Source organism: Scyliorhinus torazame, chromosome 21, assembly GCF_047496885.1.
Source record: "Scyliorhinus torazame isolate Kashiwa2021f chromosome 21, sScyTor2.1, whole genome shotgun sequence".
NCBI lineage: Eukaryota > Metazoa > Chordata > Chondrichthyes > Carcharhiniformes > Scyliorhinidae > Scyliorhinus > Scyliorhinus torazame.
The window spans coordinates 113,057,727-113,080,320 of record NC_092727.1 but is presented as its reverse complement, the minus strand read 5'-3'; the positions used below and the strand labels follow the sequence as shown (position 1 = coordinate 113,080,320).

Genomic DNA, 22,594 nt, shown 5'->3' with positions numbered 1-22,594 from the left:
AATCGTGCCCCTTATGTTGGTGATTATGCAAATTCGTTCAAACAGAAACTTGAACCATAATGTGATTTTGAAAAATAGTACAATTTTAAGTGCAATGTGTATCCAGATTAATGATTATGTGCAAAACAAAGTCTACCCCATATTCTTAATGATTAATATTTATGACCTGTTTAATTGCTAGCGCCAGTTCCATGCTGTGGGATGTTTTTGGGGTGGGGAGGCGGGGGTGGGGGGTGGAACAAAATTCCTTCCCCTGATAACTTCACTGAAATATTAACTGTGCACAGGAACAGTCACCATGAAATCTTATGGAACCAGAAAAGATTAGGCCAGTCTGAAAGTCCAGAAAGCATCATGCATCCCTCGAATGCACATATCCCCCAATCTCATCTTGCATACGTGCCAGTTTCCTTTCTAAAACTAACAATAGGAGGAGATTAACCACAAGGTTGTTTTTCAGTAGTTATTGAAAGATGCTTCAGCCAAGCACACCAACTTATTGACTGGCCTGATTGAATACAAGCAATGTTCAAAGTAATTGCCTTTCTCCAAATTCTTTTATTTAAATTATGAGTCAATTTTGAGATCTATGTGACTATACCCCAATGTTTTTCCTTCCATTTTCTCTATTTCTACTCCCCACCCCACTCTCAATAGGGCCCTGGATCCCTCTGTACTAAACCAAAGTGTTTCCCTCTGTATTAACTAGGTTTTGCGATACAGTGGGGTTTAATGTGCCTGCCTCAGATCAGAAGGCCCAGGTTTAAGTCCCAGAAATAGACTTGATGGCCAAGGAAGGTGCCTTCATAATGCAACAGAACAGGTCAGGTATCAACCTGCAAATTCTTCCAATGTCGCTGTTGTAATCTACATGAGGCCCACGGAACCGGACAGATAAGATTCATCAGGAGGGGAAAAAATCAGGAGATAAAATCCCGGGCCCGAGTGTGGGCCGGGGGGACGGGTGGCCTCTTTGGGGACAAGTGTACACAGAGTTTGCTCTACGTCAATAAATCTTTCATTTCCTTACCCTTCTGTTTGGTTCCTTCCTCGAGCTCCACAGTCACAAAATGCAGGCGGTAAATGTGAGAATGATTCCTGGTCAGCAATGTGGTGGAAGAAAAGTTGGAGCCTCTACCATCACAAATCTCCAGACTACGACACGGGCTTAAAAATACGTGTTGCCACAGCAACTCGGACACGTTGGGAGGGCTGGTTGGCTGAATGGCTGGCGTGGATCAGATTGGTGCCGGCTGTAGGCGGTTTGATCCCTGTTCTGGTAGCTATGGATTTGGCACCTGCCTCTTTGCCCTACCCATGGTGGAGGTCATGGCGCTATGGGTCGGACCTGCCTTTGAGCAGTGAACCGAAGAAGTATCAACTAATGATCAACTGAAACATTGAGAGAAAAATGTCATATTACCTGCATTGGCCCATGAAGTGAAGTCATGCCTAATGGGATTTCCATCTTTGGAAGATTCCAGTTTGGTAGTGAGTTGGAGATCTATTCCAACACTGCTGCTGGCTGGGAGTCAGATCCCACCACACATCGATCTTATACTTACATTATTTCCAGATATCATTCTTAAGTCAGAAGTCATGAAGTGTGGACAAACTAGTCACTCCTCATACACCTGCATCATATTTTAGAGATAAATTCATTTTAGTTCTTCCAATTGTTTTGCTGCATATCTTCACACATACACACTGCATTCTATATGAATGACTTAAATGAAGACACAGAGTCATGGACCCTAGATCGTTGACACCATAAAGCAGTGAGGAAACGTAACCTGTGAGGAGGATGCAAAGAGATGGGGACAGGTTAGGTGAGTGGACACAGGGTGGTAGGTGGAGGATAATGAAGGAAAGTTTGAGGTTATTCATTTTCTTAATAAGAATTGTATTGCAGAATATTTTTCAAAGGTATGAACCAAGGTTCACCAGATCGGTTCCTCAGATGAGAGGGCCGTTCGATGATGAGGGACTGAGTAAATTAGGTCTATTGTCTCTGGAATTTAGAAGAATAAGAGGTGACTCATTAAAACATACAAAACTCTGAAAGGGCTTGGGAATCTCGAACAGGGGGACACAGTTTCAGGCTATGGAATTGATTATTTCCGACTGAGAAGGGGAGAAATTCTTTCACTGAGAGGGTTGTGAATCTTTGGAAATCCCTATCCCAGATGATTGTGGACGCTCCATCCTTGAATATATTGTAGGCTAAGATAGACAGATTTTTGTTGTCTGAGGGAATATGGGGAGCGGATGGGAATGTGGAGTTGAAGAAAATGTCAGCCATGATTGTACTGAACGGCAGTATGGTCTATTTCTTCTCCTAGTTCTCATGATTATTGTTCAATTATCTACCACAATGGCGGTCCCAGGCACATCTTAGATAATGGAAACTGGCAAACGATTGAAAGGTTCTCCACTTAGTCTCCCAATTCCAATTCTCTTCCCACATCTAGTCTGTCGCCAGAGGCTTATAGATTGAGGGGCGCCACTCTGCATCAAGTATGGCTGACCAGGAGTCTCTCTCACTCTTACCACCAACCATTGGCATGTTGGAAGTATTTGCAAATTCGCACTCGCCTTGCTTGGCCATCTATGAACGTACCTTACTTGGCCATCAAGTCCTAGCGTGGTACTCGACACGGAGCTTCAGACTCAGAGTCACGGAAGCTACCCATTGCCTCACAAGACCACCGCTTAGACTGATGGTCGAGCTACCAACTTCCCACTATTTGTTGTTAAAATATATATCTTCTCCATTGAACAGAGATATACTAGTTTCAAAAAGACTGATCCTACTTCACCTCTTGACCGCAGAGCTCTGATTCTAATTAATCCCCGGGAGACTGACCTAAATATCGGAGGTGAATGATGTGGGCATGAAAATGGTTGATCGGACTGATCAGGAATCAGCAGCATAAGGAAGATTTACTTAAAACTGAACAAATTTATTTGGTTTTATGCATCACAGCATTTCAACATTGCCAAAGACTTATGTGCATAAACAAGAATTAAGTTAAGAGGGTTGTGTTTAACGTGAGATTCCATGGTATCCTCCTTGCATTAGGTTGGATTCAATCTGTAAAGAGATATGTAAGCCAAACAAAATTGTGTGATGCTAAGCAAGATACATGGGGCATCATTCTCCGACCCCCCGCCGGGTCGGAGAATGGCCGTTGGCCGCCGTGAATCCCGCCCCCGCCCCCGCCGAAGTCTCCGCTCCCGGAGATTGGGCGGGGGCGGGAATCCGGCCACGCCGGTTGGCGGGACCCCCCGCTGGATTCTCCGGCCCGGATGGGCCGAAGTCCCGCCCAGGAATTGCCTGTCCCGCCGACGTAAATCAAACCTGGTATTTACCGGCGGGACCAGGCGGCGTGGGCGGGCTCCGGGGTCCTGGGGGGGGGCGCGGGGCGATCTGACCCGGGGGGTGCCCCCACGGTGGCCTGGCCCGCGATCGGGGCCCACCGATCCGCGGGCGGGCCTGTGCCGTGGGGGCACTCTTTCCCTTCCGCCTCCGCTACGGCCTCCACCATGGCGGAGGCGGAAGAGACTCTCCCCACTGCGCATGCGCGGGAAACTGACAGCGGCCGCTGACGCTCCCGCGCATGCGCTGGGAAACTGACAGCGGCCGCTGACGCTCCCGCGCATGCGCCGCATTTCCGCGCCAGCTGGCGGGGCAACAAACGCCATTTCCGCCAGCTGGCGGGGCGGAAATCCCTCCGGCGTCGGCCTAGCCCCTCAATGTTGGGGCTAGGCCGCCAAAGATGCGGAGACTTCCGCACCTTTTTGCCGGCGCGATGCCCGTCTGATTGGCGCCGGCTTTGGCGCCAGTCGGCGGGCATCCCGCCATTGGGGGAGAATTTCGCCCATGGTCTTGTCCCATAACATCTTGTTCACCAGCATTAAAAACTTCCCACAATCTGTCAATAGTGTGTTTTCTATTGATTCCACGGAAACTTCAGTGTCATCAATAAACAGTTTGCTGTTTGTCATTGGCGTATTAAATGTTTCCAATTGGAAACAATGTGTGGTAAATCTGAAATCCAATTGATTGTTGCAATAGAGTAGTCTCGCTGATTTCCCATAAATTCATAAATTGGTTGCTAAAATTTCACCAATAATTAAAAGACACTCTTCAAAACTCAATTTCTTTTCTGCAAACACTTCCGGCGACTTTCATAAGACCTGTCCTTGTGAATCAAGATGTGCGTAGGGCTTCACTCCCAGCTATTGCAATGACGCAAGTCTTGTTGATCGAAAGGACATTGACTCTGTTTTTCGCTGGGATCGCTCCAAGTAGTAATCATTTACTGAAAGTGGAAATGTTAACAAAAGTAGAAAAACACTATTTCAGCATGGAGCAAAGTAGATGAAGTGCCTTTGAGATTCCTTTGGAAACAAGAGTTCAGAAGGTTTACCTAATGCCAATGTCCCTCATTGTCACTATTCCTATAGTCAGATTGGTGACCTCTAAGTCAGTTTTGATGGTTACTATTATAGCAGTGCCCTGCTCCTGCCAGATTGGAAAAAGCCAACTTTGTGTGAACTTTCAACAATATAATAGAATGCATTTTGAAATTGCTTATTGCTTCCGCTTTTTTAAAAAGCATATTTATTAAGGTTTTACATTTTAAAGAGTAACGCAACTAAATTACAAAATAATACATCGCAATTAGCAAGGGATACAAAGAAAACGGCTCAGCATACATCAGTACAGAGAGAGAAACTGGAGAACAATATCACAACTGGCTCGATACAATTATTAGACATCACTAGGTACCTATACAGCCCGACCAGAAATCGGGTAGGGAGAAACAGGATGAGGCGATGAAAAACACGGTAATATGGCGCACACCCTCCCACACTGTATCCGCCCACAATTACTACACAAAATCAGGATAACTTTTCTGCACCATGTTCAGGTGCACGCCAACCTACATCTCCCGCAAATACATCTCCTGCAATTCCAGCAGGACTAAAGGCACCAACAACCCTACCACAGCCTCCTCAGATACTGGACCCACCAGCACCCATATAGGAGCCAGGCATGGGTTTTTCATAACCACCCTTACAAAAATAAAGAAAATATGCAAAACCCCCAGTTCTAAGGGCAGTTACATGTCTATCCCACAACGCAATTTAATCCCCAAACTAAGACCTAGTCCCCATCATCATTCCTTACTACTATGCAGAGAGGACCGGCAGCTATCTCTTCGGATTATGACCAAACCTTCAGAGCCTCCCAAGAAAGGCGAAAAGGAACCATCAGAACGAAAAGGAACCATCAGAACTAACCCACAGGATAACCAGGGATCAGGACACACCCCAGGTTCCATATTTCCCTGGCGCATACCAAGCAACCTCCAATGAAGAAGAAATCAACCAAAATGGTGTCCCACCCCTCAGGGGAACAACAGGATATCCAGCAAGCATGATATCCCCAGGCCCCGGTGTACCGAAGGAGCAAAACCTAACTAACCAGAATGCCTCCAACAAACCCTCTCAAAAAGGGACACCCCAAATCCCAAGGGGCAGCAGGATACTAGCCATAGCACTGGAGCGGGCCTAGCCTAGCACAACCCAGCACACAGGAAAGTATACCAACAATTGGGCGCACTTGGAGAGAGAGACAATTCCCTTCTTCCAGGTACAACCAGGAAAACCTCCCCCCAAACCATTGGACCAGACCAGGATTAGAAACAGAATCCTGCTCATCCAGGACAAGGGAGAAAGAAAGAAGACCCACGGGGGGAGCCGCCTGAACTGACTTAGAATGACCACCATCACAGAAAGTATGCCAAGAGCAATCCCACTCCTCAACAACCTAATCACAGTTAGCCTATCTCACCCAGGCGAGTACCATCAATCATCGTGTTCTAATAGCTCCGAACAGGACCCCAGGGAGAGACCCAAATGAAAGAAGGCTCAACCTCAGGAGTCAGAAGGAACCCAGTCCTCCCCAGGATACAATATTTGCCCAGGCGATCGAAGGATAAAGGCACAGATTCTTAAATTCCAGTGCACTAAAATTTTAAATAAAATCCAAAAGAAAAACCTGCCACAGATCAGCTCTAACTGGCGGGCTATCCTCAATCTCAGTAAGGACTCAACTAACCATACCAACACCAACCATCCACCGTTCACCCCGCTCCGGCTTCAATCACCTTTCTTATAAACAAGATACAATCACAAGGATTATAAGACATTATAACAAAAAAGGAGTAAAACTGCACAGATCACTGATTCAACCCACTCAGCCACCTCCAATCCCCCACGTCAAGCATCGAGAATAGGACAATATAGGACCCGCGATTGGTGGGCCTAACGGGCTCTGACCTCAAATCTCGGATTCGTTGTGCTTCATCGTATCTGATGCACCCAGCTTCCAAATTAAGATTACAAAAACATGGCAGCCAATTTTCAGCCTTAATCGGGAACTTACCTCCCACTTCTCGCCATGGACCAAACCCACGAACACACCTTCCCTTCCCCCTACCTTCCACACCCGTCAGGATAAACACCACACCATGCAGCAGGATCTTAATGACACGAAGGTGGACCCTCACTGGGGAAAGTGCTTTTTCATGTGCAAGAATTCTCTCATGCACCTCCACCGGTACCCCTCAATCCTTCACAGTGAGCTCTGATAGACTGTACCGCAGAGCTGAGATCTTCAACCAAGACAACATTTTAAATGGCGGCCACCATCCAGATGCGCACAGCACCACTGAAGCGAGAGCCCCTTCAGCAACAACTACACCACTGCACACTGCCCCATCTCAGCCCACTCCCACCACCACAAGCAGACCTGGATTTTTATGATTAATCTTGGCTCTTCTTCACAGACACCAATCGGGAACCTCCAGGGAAACAGCACAAGCCATGTACCCAAGAGAAATTAAATATGAAATGTGCACCAGGATAAAATAAAGGATTAAAAGATGTGAAGAGCCGGTGCTCGAGAAAACGCAACTGCGCTCACATCACGCGACGCCCCATTGCTTTAGTTTTTATATAGATTTTGGAGAACATTTCTTGAATTTGCTTGTGATATCAGACAGAAAGGTTTATTTGAAAGAAACATCAAACAAAATGTAATGAAACCTCTAACATTGATCATTTTGAAAGATGAGGTGCTGAGAAAAAATAGCTTGAAGTTGTGTGTAAAAAACAGAACCACTCCAAGACGGTTTCTGGTACACCAAATAGTCAACATTCTGGTGTGCCAACACTATTTTAAATGGACAGCCTAGGGGAGGAGAAAGTTGGTGTCTCATTCTTCAGTCATGGCTCTGAGAGATTGAGAAATTATTACAGAAGGACAGAGCATTTTGCCCATTAGCCACAAACTAATATGATTACATTGAAATTCCTAACTGAAGTAACAAATCCAAGTTAAGATATTAAGCAGACAAAACTTTGAAAAATTTCGACTGACTGAAGGTAACCAGTCAGTCTTACAATCACCGTTACTCAACACTGACCAGTTGCTACCAAAATCAGTTACCCATGTCCGACAATTCATATTTTCTATTGCAATATTCAGTATCCACATCAGAATGGATGATCACTGTGTATCCTGTGCATTTAATTTCTGCGTAATGTTTTGAATGGTACAAGCCTCTTACTCGAGTCATCTGGCTGCGTAACTTAATATTGTCAGCAAATTTACTTTTGCTGCGTACGCCCTCTTCTATTTAGTTTATAAATGATGTAAGCAGCCGAGATGGTCGCGTTTTCTGTGATGAATTTTATAGGTTTGTCAGGCTCCAATAGTTTCACAAGGGTTGGCCTTGTGAATCCCTGCATGCGTTTGGATTTTGGTTTGAGTCAGGCCATTGACGTAGGTGTTGTTGCCAAAAAGGCCATTGACATTGTTTTGCCCAGGTTTGCTCAACATTTCGTGATTATTGGCTGTAAATGGGAATTGTTGTCAAGATAACAAAATGCTCTCTTCCCCTATATAAACCCTGAATTCCCATGAACCAAACTGCAAACCGGGAGCAACTTCTGAACATGCAGAGATTGGACACCGGGATGGACCTACTCCACAGCTCGGGGGTAGAACTGGTGCAGTATCTACAAGTGAATTATCGGGAAGCCCAGAGTTGGTTCACTTTCATCTCTTTCGCTGCTGACCTGAGAAACACCTTCTTTGTTTTCTTCCCCATCTGGTTCCACTTGTGCGAGGCAGTGGGCGTCAAACTCCTGTGGGTGGCAGTGATTGGAGACTGGCTCAACCTCATCTTTAAATGGTAAGTGTTTTCTGACTGTCTCCACCAAACGTCTGAGGAGGCCTTGAAGCAATTCTGGGCTTTGACTGTCATTCAACACACAGTAGTTATGAGTGAGATGCAGCTTACATGTGTTGTCAGACCCAACAATGCTGACTGCCTCCAATATTGTCCCTCCAGCTTACCCTGTCAGGAGTAAGTCCAGGTTACAGTTAAAATGTTTGTTTTTTCCTTCGCTGTTGCTGACTTTCCTATTGGCAGCTTCAAGCAGGCTCGGCCATATCAGTTTCCTCATGAAACCTTCCTCAGCTTTAATAAATCCTTCTTAAACCCTGTTTTTGTTTTTCTTGGTCTTATCTCTGGTTAATTAATCTTTTTAAAGTTTAATATTTATGTTGTATTGGTGTCTTTTGTATTTGAACTTTTTTCAGAGGAGGCAAATTATTACTTCAGCACAACTTTGAGTGTTTAAGTATTAGTTTGGACAGATTAAACCAGCATCCCCCCAAAAAAAAACAAGCTTGAAAGAGTTTGAATCTGATTTTACCCCTGATTGAGATCAATGTAACAGAGTTGGAAACTTCTTCCTTCCCTGCTCCCTTATGAAATGTGTCACCTTTGTCCTTTAACTGAATTCTTGGCAAGAGCTAGGACATTTTGGCTGGGGATTCCAGTTTGTGGTTTGGTTCCAATTTGCATCTGCAGAATTCAATTCCAATGACATACCTTCCAGAGCCTGTTGACTCTGTGCCCGACCCGTTTAACTACTCCTAACCCAATGGTTCAAATTTCCTGCATGTATCAGTTAGTAAAGAGTTAGTATTGGAAGACTTAAATATACGTGACAAAGAATTAGGACAAAGAACAATACAGCATAGGAACAGGCCCTTTGGCCCTCCAATCCTGTACTGGTCATGATACCACCCTTGGCCAAAACCCTCAGCATTTCCTAGGACGTATAAGCAAATCACATCATGGATATTGGACACACATTAATCAGCCTCCCTCTTTCTTTTACAGGTTCTTATTTGGAGAGAGACCTTATTGGTGGGTGCATGAGACACAGTTTTATGCTAATTCCTCTCTTCCCTTGGTGCAGCAGTTTCCCATCACCTGTGAAACAGGACCAGGTACGAGCACTAAAAAGAAGACAGCAAACACTGATGTTGCAAAACCTTGATCATTGGTACTTTTCAATGTTTAATTCCCTTGTCCAATGCTACTGCGATTGAAGTAGATCATACATCAATATGCACACGCGATGGACCAAATGGCCTCCTTCTGCGCTGTAATGATTCTTGATATTTGCAACTAAAGTAAAATTTCAGAAAGAAGAGATATCCCATCAAACCTTGCACTCACCAGGACAGATGCAAGATTGCCAAATTTCAAAGGGAGCAACAATGAAAAATCAGAGCTGATTGGTTGGCAAGTCAAACTGTTGCCATGGAGAATGCACCAGGAAACCATTATCCGCCATGCCTTTGTATCTCGCCAGCTGGTCGAGATCTAAATCAGGATATTTAAATGAGCCATTAGACTCATTAAAATATGCTTGCGTCGGATTCTCCCAGCGCCCAGGAATTAACGGCCTCACCAGGGAGGTTGCGACCGGGTGCCGTTTAGTACTGGTCCAGCCAAACATAGACCAGGTGTAACGGCACCTTGGGAGGGAGGGGGGGGGGGAGGGGGGGGGAGGGGGGGGGGCGGGGGCCCTCCCAGGCCATTAGACACCCCGGGGGGGGCCCTCCCAGGCCATTAGACACCCCTGGTGGTTGGGGACAGGGCATGGTGGAACCCTGGCACTCGCACTGGCACAGGGTGCCCAGGTGGCACTGCCAGGCTGGGATCTGAGTGATCATCCTGCACTGTTGAGCTCCGCTTTCCAGTGATTAAAGTGTGGCCTCGACGGGGTGCTCCTCACGGAGACCAAAGAAACAACAAAGTGCCGTTGAATAGCGGGGTCTTTCTCGGTGCTGCAGCTAAACCCACGCCCGAAACCAGATTCTGAAATGTTGTCACTGAATCGTGCTCATAGACTCTTCCATCTTCCTGATATTTAATTGGAGGCAATTTCTGTTCATCCAGTATTGGGTGTCTGATCAGGAATCTGACAATTTAGAGCAAGTGGAGGAGTTAAGAGGAGGATGAGGTACAGCTGGGTGTTGTCAGTGTCGATGTGTAACCTAACACTGTTTTGGAATTTTGTCATGGAGGGGCAGATAGGAGGGGGCCAAGGAGTGATCTGCAGGAATAGGAAAAGAAGTGTTAAAAAGCATTACAAAGTATTGCTTAAATATTCAGCAAAGGAAAACACCATTTTATAATTGAGCCTTTGTATGATGTGTTTGACAGGAAGTCCATCTGGTCATGCAATGGGTTCAGCTGGTGTCTGGTATGTGATGGTCACGGCACTCCTAACCTTTGGATTACAAAAGAAGCAGCCCTGCTTCCAAAGATGGTAAGATTTCAATAAATCATACACACATACAATTATGTGCATAGATATTTACCGTCTGCTTCTGTACATGGTCTTTGTTTGGATCGACATGGGTTAGTCATAGACTCATAGAGTCATGGAGTTTTATCGTGCACATAAAATGCAGTTCTCTGTGTGAGGTGTGGATGTAGTTCAATATGTATGCAATTCTGTATGTCAATACTGTTGGTGTCTTTGCGTAAAGATAGATCATGTTTGAACTCAACACTTCCACATTTATCATGCTGTGTCTAATCTTGAGGACTTTATGTACAGTAGATTTAGTAAATGTCCTGTGGGTTGATTTGAATTCCCACAAATGCTATTTATCATTCGGGATCTTGTGTACACTATAATTTTTTTTTTAAATATGTTTTTATTCTCCTTTTTGACATTATCTCCCAAATTTACACCCAACAATCAGAAACAAATGCAATGTCAATCCCCTTATCAATAACAATGATCCCATCCTCCCACTAAGCCCCCACACATCAGCCCACATGTAACATTAACAAATGACAAAAAGGAATCCGGAATCACCCATATGTGTACACTATAATGTCCATTCTGACCTTCCCAGATTTGGGGAGAGAGCTTATTCTCAGTCAGTTACTAAACCAATCCATATTGCTATAACTTCATATTTGTGTAACTTGAGTGCAATAAGTAACTGTTGAACTTTAAAAAAAAAAAATTGATTAGTAACTAAGAAGTTACCGTGCTAATTTTTGTCTTTTCATTTTATTGATGAACCTCTTTTACTGAGGGGCTGCCCAGGGCAGTTACAAAGTTGATTTATTTGGTGGTAGTCTAGATGCAGAAAGTGTAGGTTATGATCTTAAACTATAGCTTTTCCAATGCAATCTATTTGGTTTACTCCATAGTACAAATAAATATGGATGGATATTGGCTGGTTGGCTGGATGATGCTGTAATCCCTCGTGACTTTTCATTATAATGGACAATAATTTTCCCTTTTCCAGGTGTCTCCATGTATTGCTTTGGACAATGTTTTGGGTGATTCAGGCCTGTGTCTGTGCATCCAGAGTTTTCCTTGCTGCTCACTTCCCACATCAGGTCTTCTTGGGGGTTATATCAGGTCAGGATTCTTTCTTTCAATTGAAAATATAACAATACAACTCTATTAATTGTGCATACATTTAACTTGCATTGTTTTGAACTTCTGCTCCTGTTTGTGATATCCTACATAATTGAGTTCTCAAGGGTCTAAAATCACAACTGATTCAATAGCTGTTTGGCTGCAGTGCCTAAAATTGACTCTTTCTCCTGAAGATAACTATATTTGACTGCGGAGCCAATGGAACTGAAGATTAGGTGCTGCGTTTACTGGACGACTAATCTGAAGTTGCTCAATTTACACCGCCACTTGAGACAAATTTTCATCCCCATGTCCTCCAAATGCTTGAAAGCCCTTCCGCATTGGGAATAAAACACCAAATTAAAGCTGGTTTTTATTTCTGTTCACGGAATGCAGGGGCCTCTGGCTAGGGCAGCATTTATTGCCCTTGACAAGGTGATGGTGAGATGGAAAATTGTATTAAAAATTATGAGCATTTATATTTCAGATACAGTGCACTAAATCCTCATAAAATGACTGCTATTGACAGATATTTATATTGTACATATATACCTTCTATCAATGAAATTAAATATTCGATTAATATTAATTGCAATTTTTTTCCATAGGTTTGGTTGTGGCCGAAGTATTTGGTCGAATTAATGCAATCTACAATGTAACCTTCAAGCAGTATCTGAAGATCACTCTCTTCCTGTTTTCCTTCGCTCTGGGCTTTTACCTGCTGTTGAAGGTACTGGGAGTGGATCTGCTGTGGTCTGTGGAGAAAGCCAAGAGATGGTGCGCCCAGGCGGAGTGGGTCCACATCGACAGCACTCCCTTCGCTAGTCTGGTCAGGAACATGGGAGCCTTGTTTGGATTGGGATTAGCCCTAAACTCCCCCATTTATGTGGAAAGCTGCAAAGGAAAGAGACGGCAGCAGTTCAGCTTCAGACTAAGTTGCATCGTCGCGTCCTTGATCATCCTGCACCTGTTTGACTCGGTGAAGCCCCCGACACAGAGAGAATTCTTGTTTTACTTCCTGTCTTTCTGTAAGAGTGCCGCCGTGCCTCTGGCAGCTGTGGCATTCGTTCCGTACTGTGTGTCACAAGTTGTAAAGCATGAGGAAAAGAAGCTTCTATAGATTCCTGCAGCTACAAAACTTGCAGAGCTTCCCAGCACTGTTGAATGTTTAAAAGGAAAACGCAGAAAACACTGGGACTCCACAGCTCTTCCAGCATTTGAAAAGGGAGAGAAACAAAGGATTCGAGGGACAGAGTGATAACACAAGCAAGGGAGAGCTTCCGTTTATCAGAATGTTAACCTATCCAATCTCCTCCAGATGCAGATGAGCCATCTGGTTTTCCTGCTTATTTTGTCAATGCTTGTATTTCAAATATTAGCGACATTTGTACTTTTTCTTCATTCATTTCTAGACGTTTGCTTTGAATTGCATTTCATCCTTTATGTGCAAAAAGATACAAAATATGCAGGGATGTTTTGAATTTCTGAATGTGGAAATGTCCAGTTGGTTACCTCGCTCCTTAACATGGTGAAGCAAAACGGCTGGCCTACCTTAGAACAATAGATAGTTTGGGGACAGCTCTGGGTCACCATATGAGCCAGCTGTTGTGTTACCTGTGTGGTCGATAACACATGTTACTCAATCCTTGGTTGATGGTGAGGTCCTCTGACTCTTGTTGAAGAAGACTCAAACTCATCCAGTAATAACAAAGATTTATTGAGTAACTATAACTATTAATGCATGAGTTCTTTACCTTAACATGGAAACTAGGAATTGGTTAACAAGATTTAACAATAATAACTAAACGTAACTCCATGACACTATCTATCTGATTCTGATGTTATCCTGTTCACAGTGCACCCACAAGAGACCCTGTGTGGCTGCTTTTTATACCCCTGTTGGTCCAACCCTCTAGTCATCATGTGGTGCTGCTATTTATCCATTAACCCCTTGTGTGCATGCACCTACAGAGATCACTACACCAGCTATGCTCTTAAAGCAGCAACCTGAAAAGGTGACAAAACAGTGTTAACGTTGGTGCTTTCAGTCATTTATTTATTTTTTTAAAATAAATTTAGAGTACCCAATTCATTTTTTCCAATTAAGGGACAATTTAGTGTGGCCAATCCACCTAGCCTGCACATCTTTGGGTGGTGGGGACGAAACCCACACACACACGGGGAGAATGTGCAAACTCCACACGGACAGTGACCCAGAGCCCGGATCGATCGAACCTGGGACCTCGGTGCCGTGAGGCAGCAGTGCTAACCACTGCGCCACCGTGCAGCCCTGGTGCTTTCAGTCATAGTAAAGTGTCTCAAGTGTGCACTTCATGATGTTATTGGGCAGTTCAACTGAATGGATTATCAGAAATTAACCAAAGGATAAATCAAAAGGGGTCGCTTCTAGTAGGAGCTCAGCCCAAATATAACAAAAGAGAAACGGAAACTTAAAAACATCAAATCAATGTGTGCAAAGAAGGGTCGATAAAACAATCCGACCCCTGCGGTGCCCACCGAGCACGGAAGGCTAGATGCGCATTTCATTCAGCTGAATGGGATCAATGGGGAATTCTGGCACTCCAGTGGCCTTGCCGTGGAGCTGGCCAGCAAAGAAAGGTGTGAGAGTCTGGCACTGTCTCAGTCTGGCCTCACTGAGCCGAGGAAGAGCAGCCTGGAGGTGACCAAGAGACTACACAATGGTACATAGGGAATCAAATTTAAAAAACAGAGAACTCTAAGCTTTTGGGTACAATTGTCAACATTTAGGGTTGGGAACAGACTTTCTGTCATGTAACATCAGTAAGTATGTTTCCTGTTATTTTATTATGCTGTTGAACAATCTTCTTTTAACATTCTTTCATGGGGTGTAGGCATCGCTGGCTCGGCCAGCATTTGTTGCCCATTTCTAATTGTCCTTGAGAAGGTGGCTGGGAGTCGCCTTCTTGAACCACTGCAGCCAATGCAGTGTAGGTACACCCACCGTGCTGTTAGGGAGGGATTTCCAGGATTTTGACCCAATGACAGTGAAGGATCAGTGATATTTTCTGAAGTCAGGATGGTGTGTTGCTTGGAGGGGAACTTGTAGATGCTGGTGTTCCCATGCCCCTGCTGCCCTCACCCTTCTAGATGGCAGAGGTCATTTTTTGGAACGGGCTGTCAAAGGAGTCTTGAGTTACTACAGTGCAACCTGTAGATGGTACACACTGCTGCCATTGTACATCAGTGGTGGAGGAATGAATATTTATGGTGGTGGATGGAGTCCTAACCAAGTGGACTGCTTTGACCTTTATATCTCTCAATAGTCTATTGTTTTTTCATCCTGATGGCTGACGTACAATGCCTGACCTCTGTGCCTGGGCAAGAATGGCTTTTTAAGGCTGCAAATGTAATTGCAGCTTCTTCAATGCCATTTCATAACTGGGATGTCTAAATGCTGTTCCACCAGGGTACTGATAATGTTAGTGGTCCATCACACAATGTTCCCTGCCACAATGCAGCCAGCACTGCGCCCAAGAAAAACAAACACCTGAGACTCAAAATCAAATCGTCCATTTATACTTTTTGTAGAATATGAAGTCCTCAAACACTTGAAACTGTTATGTTGTAATAATAATTTCAAATGACATGTGCATTCCTTTAATTCTAATAAAGTGACATGATGTTATTTGCATTCGTACCTGCTGTCAGCTACCCTTGCCAGACTCACTACCTCTAGTACATTCACCAGGTAACAGTAGGAAGTAATAAACAAAAGCATTAAAAATTTCAAACTCCAGAAATTATTTATCTGTAACCAGTCCCTTTATTTTTAAGTTCAACAAATGAATTGCATATTTAATCCTACTTTAAGGGGGAGGTAACTACAACTTCATCTTTGTAGGCTGAATGTTTCTAGCACCACCTGAATGTAAAAGTTCCTTTCAGGAACTTCAGATGTAACATAGAGGGCAAAATTCTCCGTTATCGGCGGAAAGTCCGCCGATCGGCGCAAAAAACGGCGCAAATCCGACTTGCGTCACGTCGGAAAAATGGGTCGATAGTCTCCAGCCCGAAATGGGCTAGCAGCGACGTAACGGGATCCGCGCTTGCGCAGTGGTTCACGCCGTGCAGCGTCATACGCGCTGCACGGCGTGACGGCTCATAAGGCCGCGCTGCTCCCCCCCACCCGACCGCAACACCCGACCGCAACACCCGACTGGATGGATGGCCGTCGCTCAGCCCCGAGGTTCGAGTCACGCGATGTGGAGGCGCTCCTGGACGCGGTGGAGCAGAGGAGGGACGCCCTGTATCCCGGGCACGGCCGCAGAGTTGCCCCACGCCACAGCCGGCGTCTGTGGAGGGAGGTGGCAGAGGCCGTCAGCGCTGTGGCCCTGACACCATGGACAGGCACCCAGTGCCACAAGAAGGTGAACGACCTCGTCAGAGCAGGCAGGGTGAGCCACCCCCCTGCCCAATATCCATATCCCCCCTCCCCCATATCCCCCATATCCCCCTCCCCCATATCCCCCCTCCCCCATATCCCCCTCCCCCATATCCCCCTCCCCATATCCCCCCTCCCCCATATCCCCCATATCCCCCCTCCCCCATATCCCCCCTCCCCCATATCCCCCCTCCCCCATATCCCCCCTCCCCATATCCCCCCTCCCCCATATCCCCCCTCCCCCATATCCCCCCTCCCCATATCCCCCTCTTCCCCATATCTCCCCTCACCCATATCCCCATATCCCCCCTCCCCCATATCCCCCATTTCCCCCCTCCCCCATAACCCCCTCCCCCATATTCCCCCCTCCCCCATATCCCCCATATCCCCCCTTCCCCCATATCCCCCTCCCCCATATCCCCCATATCCCCCCTCCCCCATATCCCCCTCCCCCATATCCCCCCCTCCCCCATATCCCCCCTCCCCCATATCCCCCCTCCCCATATCCCCCTCCCCCATATCCCCCCTCCCCATACCCCCCTCCCCATACCCCCCTCCCCCATATCCCCCCTTCCCCCATATCCCCTTCCCCCATATCCCCCCTCCCCCATATCCCCCCTCCCCCATATCCCCCTCCCCCATATCCCCCCTCCCCCATATCCCCAAGTGAATCCAGCCCTAACCTTAACCTCTGCAATGCACGCGCAACCGATGGCATGCATTCATATACCTGCCTAACACTGTTGCCTTTTACCCCTGCCCCCCCCCCCCCCCACAGGAGAAGCACGCACACAACAATAGGGAGCATGTGAGGACTGGAGGAGGGCCCGCTGATGAGAGGCCACTGACCGAACACCAGGAAAGGGCCCTGGAACTGGCTGGCGGACCTGAGGACCGGGAGGTTGCTGATGCAGAGGTCAGGGGCGTACTAGCAAGTGAGCCACCGACAGCCCGAGCCCATATCCCCCCTCCCCTATATCCCCCTCCCCGTATCATCTGATCACTGCCTGATGTCTAACCATGCATGCTTCATTGTGTATCGCAGGACCAAACGTCCAGGCACCCATCCCCGCAGATGCAGACCGCCCGCAGGATGCCCCTCGGAGACCACAGGAGACGGAGAGACCCGCACCCTCCAGCATGCGACGCCCGCAGGATGCCCCTCGGAGACCACAGGAGACGGAGAGACCCGGACCCTCCAGCATGCGACGCCCGCAGGATGCCCCTCGCACACCACGGGAGACGGAGAGACCTGGAGCAAAAGGGAGACGACACCCCCGTCACGTGCGGGAGCGACCACCCAGCGACGAGGGGGGCAGCCACAGGCCCCCGTCACATCCGAGCCAGGACACCACTACCCAGGACACCACTACCCAGGACACCACTACCCAGGACACCCCTACCCGGGACAGCACTACCCAGGAAGACGAAATACCGGACAGTGACTCAGAGTGGATGGGTGGAGACGAACCCCCACCCCAAAGTGCCATGGACTCAGAGTGGGATGAAGAGCACGACACAACGCCACTGCTGTCACCAACACCCTCCACCATCGCAGAAACACTCACCACGGTTGGGCACTTTAGTGATGAGGCGTCTGGTACACTCACTGGTGCGCACAACACAGCCGTCCCGGTACAGCAGGTGGAGGTAGGAGCAGCAGAGGGACCAGGCGGTCGGAGGGCAGCCCAGCCCAAGCGAACATCTGCCGCCCAGATGGATCCCGGGTTCCTGCAGTTACCACACCCACACATAGATCCGATGCAACCACCGACCCGGAGACGAGCGAAGAGGGTGACGGGCGGCTTGCGGCGGCTGTGGTCGCAGGTGGAGGAGTCCACCCGTGTCCAGGAGCTGGGAGTGGTGCCGGTCATGCGTGCCACCCAGGCCGACACCGCACGGGTGGCGTCCGCGGTGGAGGCAATGGGTGCGATGGTGTCAGACATGGGGAACAGTTTGCGAGGCCTGGGGCCTTCCGTGCAGGCGGCGTCTGTGGCCCAGGAAATGGCTGCCCTCTCACAGGAGGCCATGAGCCAGTGCCAGCGCCAGATGGCAGAGGCGCTCAACGCCATAGCCCAGTCTCAGCAGGCCATGGCCCAGTCTCTGCAGGCCATGGCCCAGTCTCAGCAGGCCATAGCCCAGTCTCAGCAGGCCATGGCCCAGTCTCAGCAGGCCATCGCTGAGGGCATCGGCGCCAGTGGCCATGTGCGAGCTGGCGTCGCACTGTCACAGACAGGGTTTGCCAACCCCCTGGGCTCCATGGCTGCAAACCTGCAGACCACTGTCGATACCAGCACGGGCCTCCAGGACTGGCAGCGCCAGATGTCGGGGGGGCGTCGGATGGCCAGTCCGTTCGCATCCCCCACCCATGTAGAGGCCTGGGGGCCATCGGGCACCCCGAGGGAGGAGGAGGTGGTGTGGTCCGTCCCGGCTCCCTCTGTAGGGGAGGTCCCGGTACACCGCGACACCTCGGACTCCCCCCCTTCCGTCCCAGGTGCATCGGGTGGGCAACGGGCAGGACAGGCTGGCAGCTCGCCATCCCAGTCGCCCGGGCTGCAGCCTGGCCCATCTAGGCCAGGACGCCCCAGGAAACGGCCGCCAAAGGGATCCAGTGTCAGAGGGTAGGAATCACAGGAGTCCACCTCCAGTTCTGCTGTACCGTCTGGGGAACCACGTAGACGTAGTCAAAGGGCCCGTAAGGCCAAACAATTAGACACTGAGTAAGTTGGCACGGGTGCAGGGCACAGATGAGTTTTAGGGGCTAGGGCACGTGCATGAACTCCTTCGGTTATTAAAGTCAATGTTACACCTACCGAAGCTGCCTTTGTGCTCTGTCCAAAGTGTGCGGGGGTGTCATGTACGTTGAGCGCAAGTGTGTTTGTGAGGGGTGGTCTTACCTCCGCCCCAGGTGAGCCTGCCCCCTTCCCCCTGGGCCGCCATCAACATCCCCCGGGCAGAGGACGGGACCGTGCGCTGCAGTGTCACAGCCGCATGCAGGGATGGTCCGGGTGGATGGTGGTACTGTGGCCATGGGTCAGACATAGTCCAACGATGTAGAGCCAGGAGCTCATCGCAGGGCGGGTTGTCATCATACTCCATGGCCTGCGATAGACACGCGTCCACCCGCAACTGTGTGAGCCCGGCCCGTTGTGCCGCAGGTGGATCGGCAATGGGGGGGGGGGGGGGGTATGCATGCGGGTGGGGTGGGTGGGGTTGGGGAGGAGGGTGAGGGTGCTGGGTGGGTGGATGGGTAGGGGGTGTGGGTGGTCGGCTGTTGCCATGGTGTGCGGTCTGTGGCCATACTACCCGATTCCCACGCCCATCTAGTCAGTGAAGCGGGCGTCTATCAGTCTGTCCCGTGCCCGCTGGGCCAGCCGGTAACGGTGGACAGCCACCCGCCTGTGTCTACCCCGTCTGCCCTGACCATTGCCCCCATCCCCCTCATCTGGGGAGGACTGGGCCTCTTCCTGCTGCTCCTCCACTCCGCCCTCCTCTGCCTGCGGCACATCACCCCTCTGCTGGAGGGCGCCCCCAGAGAGGTCCAGGCACCTGAAACGCATCTTCAGCACGCCAAAGCACCTCTCGATCACTCCCCTTGTCGCGACATGGGCATCATTGTAGCGGTTCTCCGCCTCATTGCGTGGCCTCCGTATAGGCGTCATCAGCCACGATCGCAATGGGTAGCCCCTGTCGCCCAGCAACCAGCCCCTCAGCCGGGGATGGCGTCCCTCGTACATGCCGGGGGTGGATGACCGCAACAACACAAATGAGTCGTGTACACTGCCTGGGTGACGGGCGCAGACGTGCAGGATCATCATGCGGTGGTCGCAGACCACCTGTACGTTCATCGAATAGGTCCCCTTCCTATTAGTGAACACGGCCCTGTTATCTGCAGGTGGCCGCACGGCGACGTGCATCCCATCGATCGCGCCCTGGACCATGGGGAACCCGGCGACGGCAGAGAAGCCCACGGCCCGGGCATCTTGGCTGGCCCGGTCCACGGGGAAGCGGATGTAGCGGTGCGCCATGGCATATAGGGCATCTGTCACTGCCCGGATGCACCGGTGCACCGATGTCTGCGATATGCCGGACAGGTCCCCACTCGGTGCCTGGAATGACCCCGTTGCATAAAAGTTCAGGGCCACCGTAACCTTGACGGACACGGGGAGAGGGTGTCCCCCGCCAGTGCCACGCGGTGACAGGTATGCCAGCAGGTGGCAGATGTGTGCCACGGTTTCCCGGCTCATCCGGAGTCTCCTCCTGAATTCCCGGTCCGTGAGGTCCTGGTATGACTGCCGGGGCTGGTACACACGGGGCGCCCTCGGGTGCCTCTGTTGCCATGGGGCCGCGACGTCCTCCTCCCCCTCCTCGTCCTGTCGGTCAGGTGTCCCTCCAGCCTGGGCGGCTGCCGCCTGCCCCTCTGCGGCAGCCTGCGCCGCCTCTCTGGCACGCTCCTCCTCCTCCTCCTCCTCCTCCTCATCCAGGGCAACATAGACATGAGTGGCTGCCACCACGGCGGCCAACATCGCTGGATGATCTGAAAACATGACGGCCTGGTGGGGAGGAGGGGAACGACGACATGTCATCATTGCCCATATCCCCTCCTCCCCCCAGCCAGGTGGCATGGACCGCGTGGGTCCAACTGTTAGAGGCTGGCACCTGGCCAGGTGGACCAACTCACTTGCCCTCCCATCCCCCTCCTCGGCACGGACCCCCCCCAACCTCCACCCCGGCACGGACCCCCCCCCCCAACCTCCACCCCAGCACGGACCCCCCCCCCAACCTCACCCCGGCACGGACCCCTCCCCAACCTCCAACCCGGCACGGACCCCCCCCCCCCAACCTCCACCCCGGCACGGACCCCCCCCCAACCTCCACCCCAGCACGGACCCCCCCCCAACCTCACCCCAGCACGGACCCCTCCCCAACCTCCACCCCGGCACGGACCCCCCCCCAACCTCCACCCCGGCACGGACCCCCCCCCCAACCTCCACCCCGGCACGGACCCCCCCCCAACCTCCACCCCGGCACGGACCCCCCCCCCCCCAACCTCCACCCCGGCACGGACCCCCCCCAACCTCCACCCCGGCACGGACCCCCCCCCCCAACCTCCACCCCGGCACGGACCCCCCCCCAACCTCCACCCCGGCACGGACCCCCCCCAACCTCCACCCCGGCACGGACCCCCCCCAACCTCCACCCCGGCACGGACCCCCCCCCAACCTCCACCCCAGCACGGACCCCCCCCAACCTCCACCCCGGCATGGACCCCCCCCCAACCTCCACCCCGGCACGGACCCCCCCAACCTCCACCCCGGCACGGAACCCCCCCCCCAACCTCCACCCCGGCACGGATCCCCCCCCCACACCTCCACCCCGGCACGGACCCCCCCCCAACCTCCACCCCGGCACGGACCCCCCATCCACCTCCCCGGCACGGACCCCCTCCCGGCACTCCCCCGGAGCCCAGCCTACTCTAACCAGCCCCCACCCCCCCCCCCCCCCGCCGCACACACACACACACACACAACCCGAGACACACCTCTCCTCACGCATTCAGACTGCGGCCACGCCATTGCCTGCCCAGAGCCAACCCCCCAGGCCGTCACTCACCTCCACGCTGGTCGGCGTGAGCCTGGAGCACCGGGTCACGCCGATAAAAAGGAGGTTTAATTTACGTCAACGTGAACGGTCATCACGTCGACGGGACTTCGGCCCATCCGGAAGGGAGAATATCGGCAGGCCGAAAATCGGCTGCCTTGCGCAGACCCGTGACATTCTCCGCGGCAGCGGCGACATTAACGCCCCGCCGACTTTTCTCCCTTCGGAGACTTCGGCAACCGGCGGGGGCGGGATTCACGGCGGCCAACGGCCATTCTCCAACCATCTGGGGAGTCGGAGAATGACGCCCAGAATGTCAAAATTTGCAACTAGAAGTTGCTTAGTAACATCTCAGTTAGGTTGGTGAAATCACTATTAAATTAGGTTATGACATCAAGTCATGGATTGATCTAGGTTAAGATGAACTCCAGGATTTACACCAACATCTAGGCTTATTATATGAAACACAAAGTCATAGAATCCCTACAGTGAAGACGGAGGCCATCCGGACCATCAAGTCTGCACCGACCCTTCGAAAGACCATCCTACCTAGGCCTAATCCCCACCCTATTCCTGCAACTCCAGCCTCAGGGGCAATTTAACATTGCCCCTAACCTGCACATCTTTAGACTATGGGAGGAAACTGGAGCACCCGGAGGAAACTCACCCAGACATGGGGAGAGTGTACAAACTCCACACAGACAGTTACCCGAGGTCAGAATCAAACCCGGGTCCCGTCGCTGT

The 22,594-nt window shown here is 50.4% G+C and overlaps 1 protein-coding gene across 1 annotated transcript; it reads left to right on the top strand.

Moving 5' to 3' along the window:
• The first annotated feature begins 8,024 nt into the window (after positions 1-8,024).
• Positions 8,025-15,477, top strand: LOC140398516 (glucose-6-phosphatase catalytic subunit 1-like). Its single transcript, XM_072487286.1, has 5 exons — positions 8,025-8,270; positions 9,270-9,379; positions 10,605-10,710; positions 11,711-11,826; positions 12,435-15,477. Exons 1-5 carry the CDS (start codon positions 8,032-8,034, stop codon positions 12,944-12,946), a joined length of 1,083 nt encoding a protein of 360 aa, XP_072343387.1. The 5' UTR covers positions 8,025-8,031; the 3' UTR covers positions 12,947-15,477.
• The last annotated feature ends 7,117 nt before the right edge of the window (positions 15,478-22,594 follow it).

Excerpts from the sequence above, each read along its gene's own strand:
- LOC140398516 (XM_072487286.1), top strand. The coding sequence starts at position 8,032 with ATGCAGAGATTGGACACCGGGATGGACCTACTCCACAGCTCGGGGGTA. Across the intron at positions 8,271-9,269 it reads CTCAACCTCATCTTTAAATG|GTTCTTATTTGGAGAGAGAC; the intron begins GTAAGTGTTTTC and ends TTTCTTTTACAG. Across the intron at positions 9,380-10,604 it reads CACCTGTGAAACAGGACCAG|GAAGTCCATCTGGTCATGCA; the intron begins GTACGAGCACTA and ends TGTGTTTGACAG.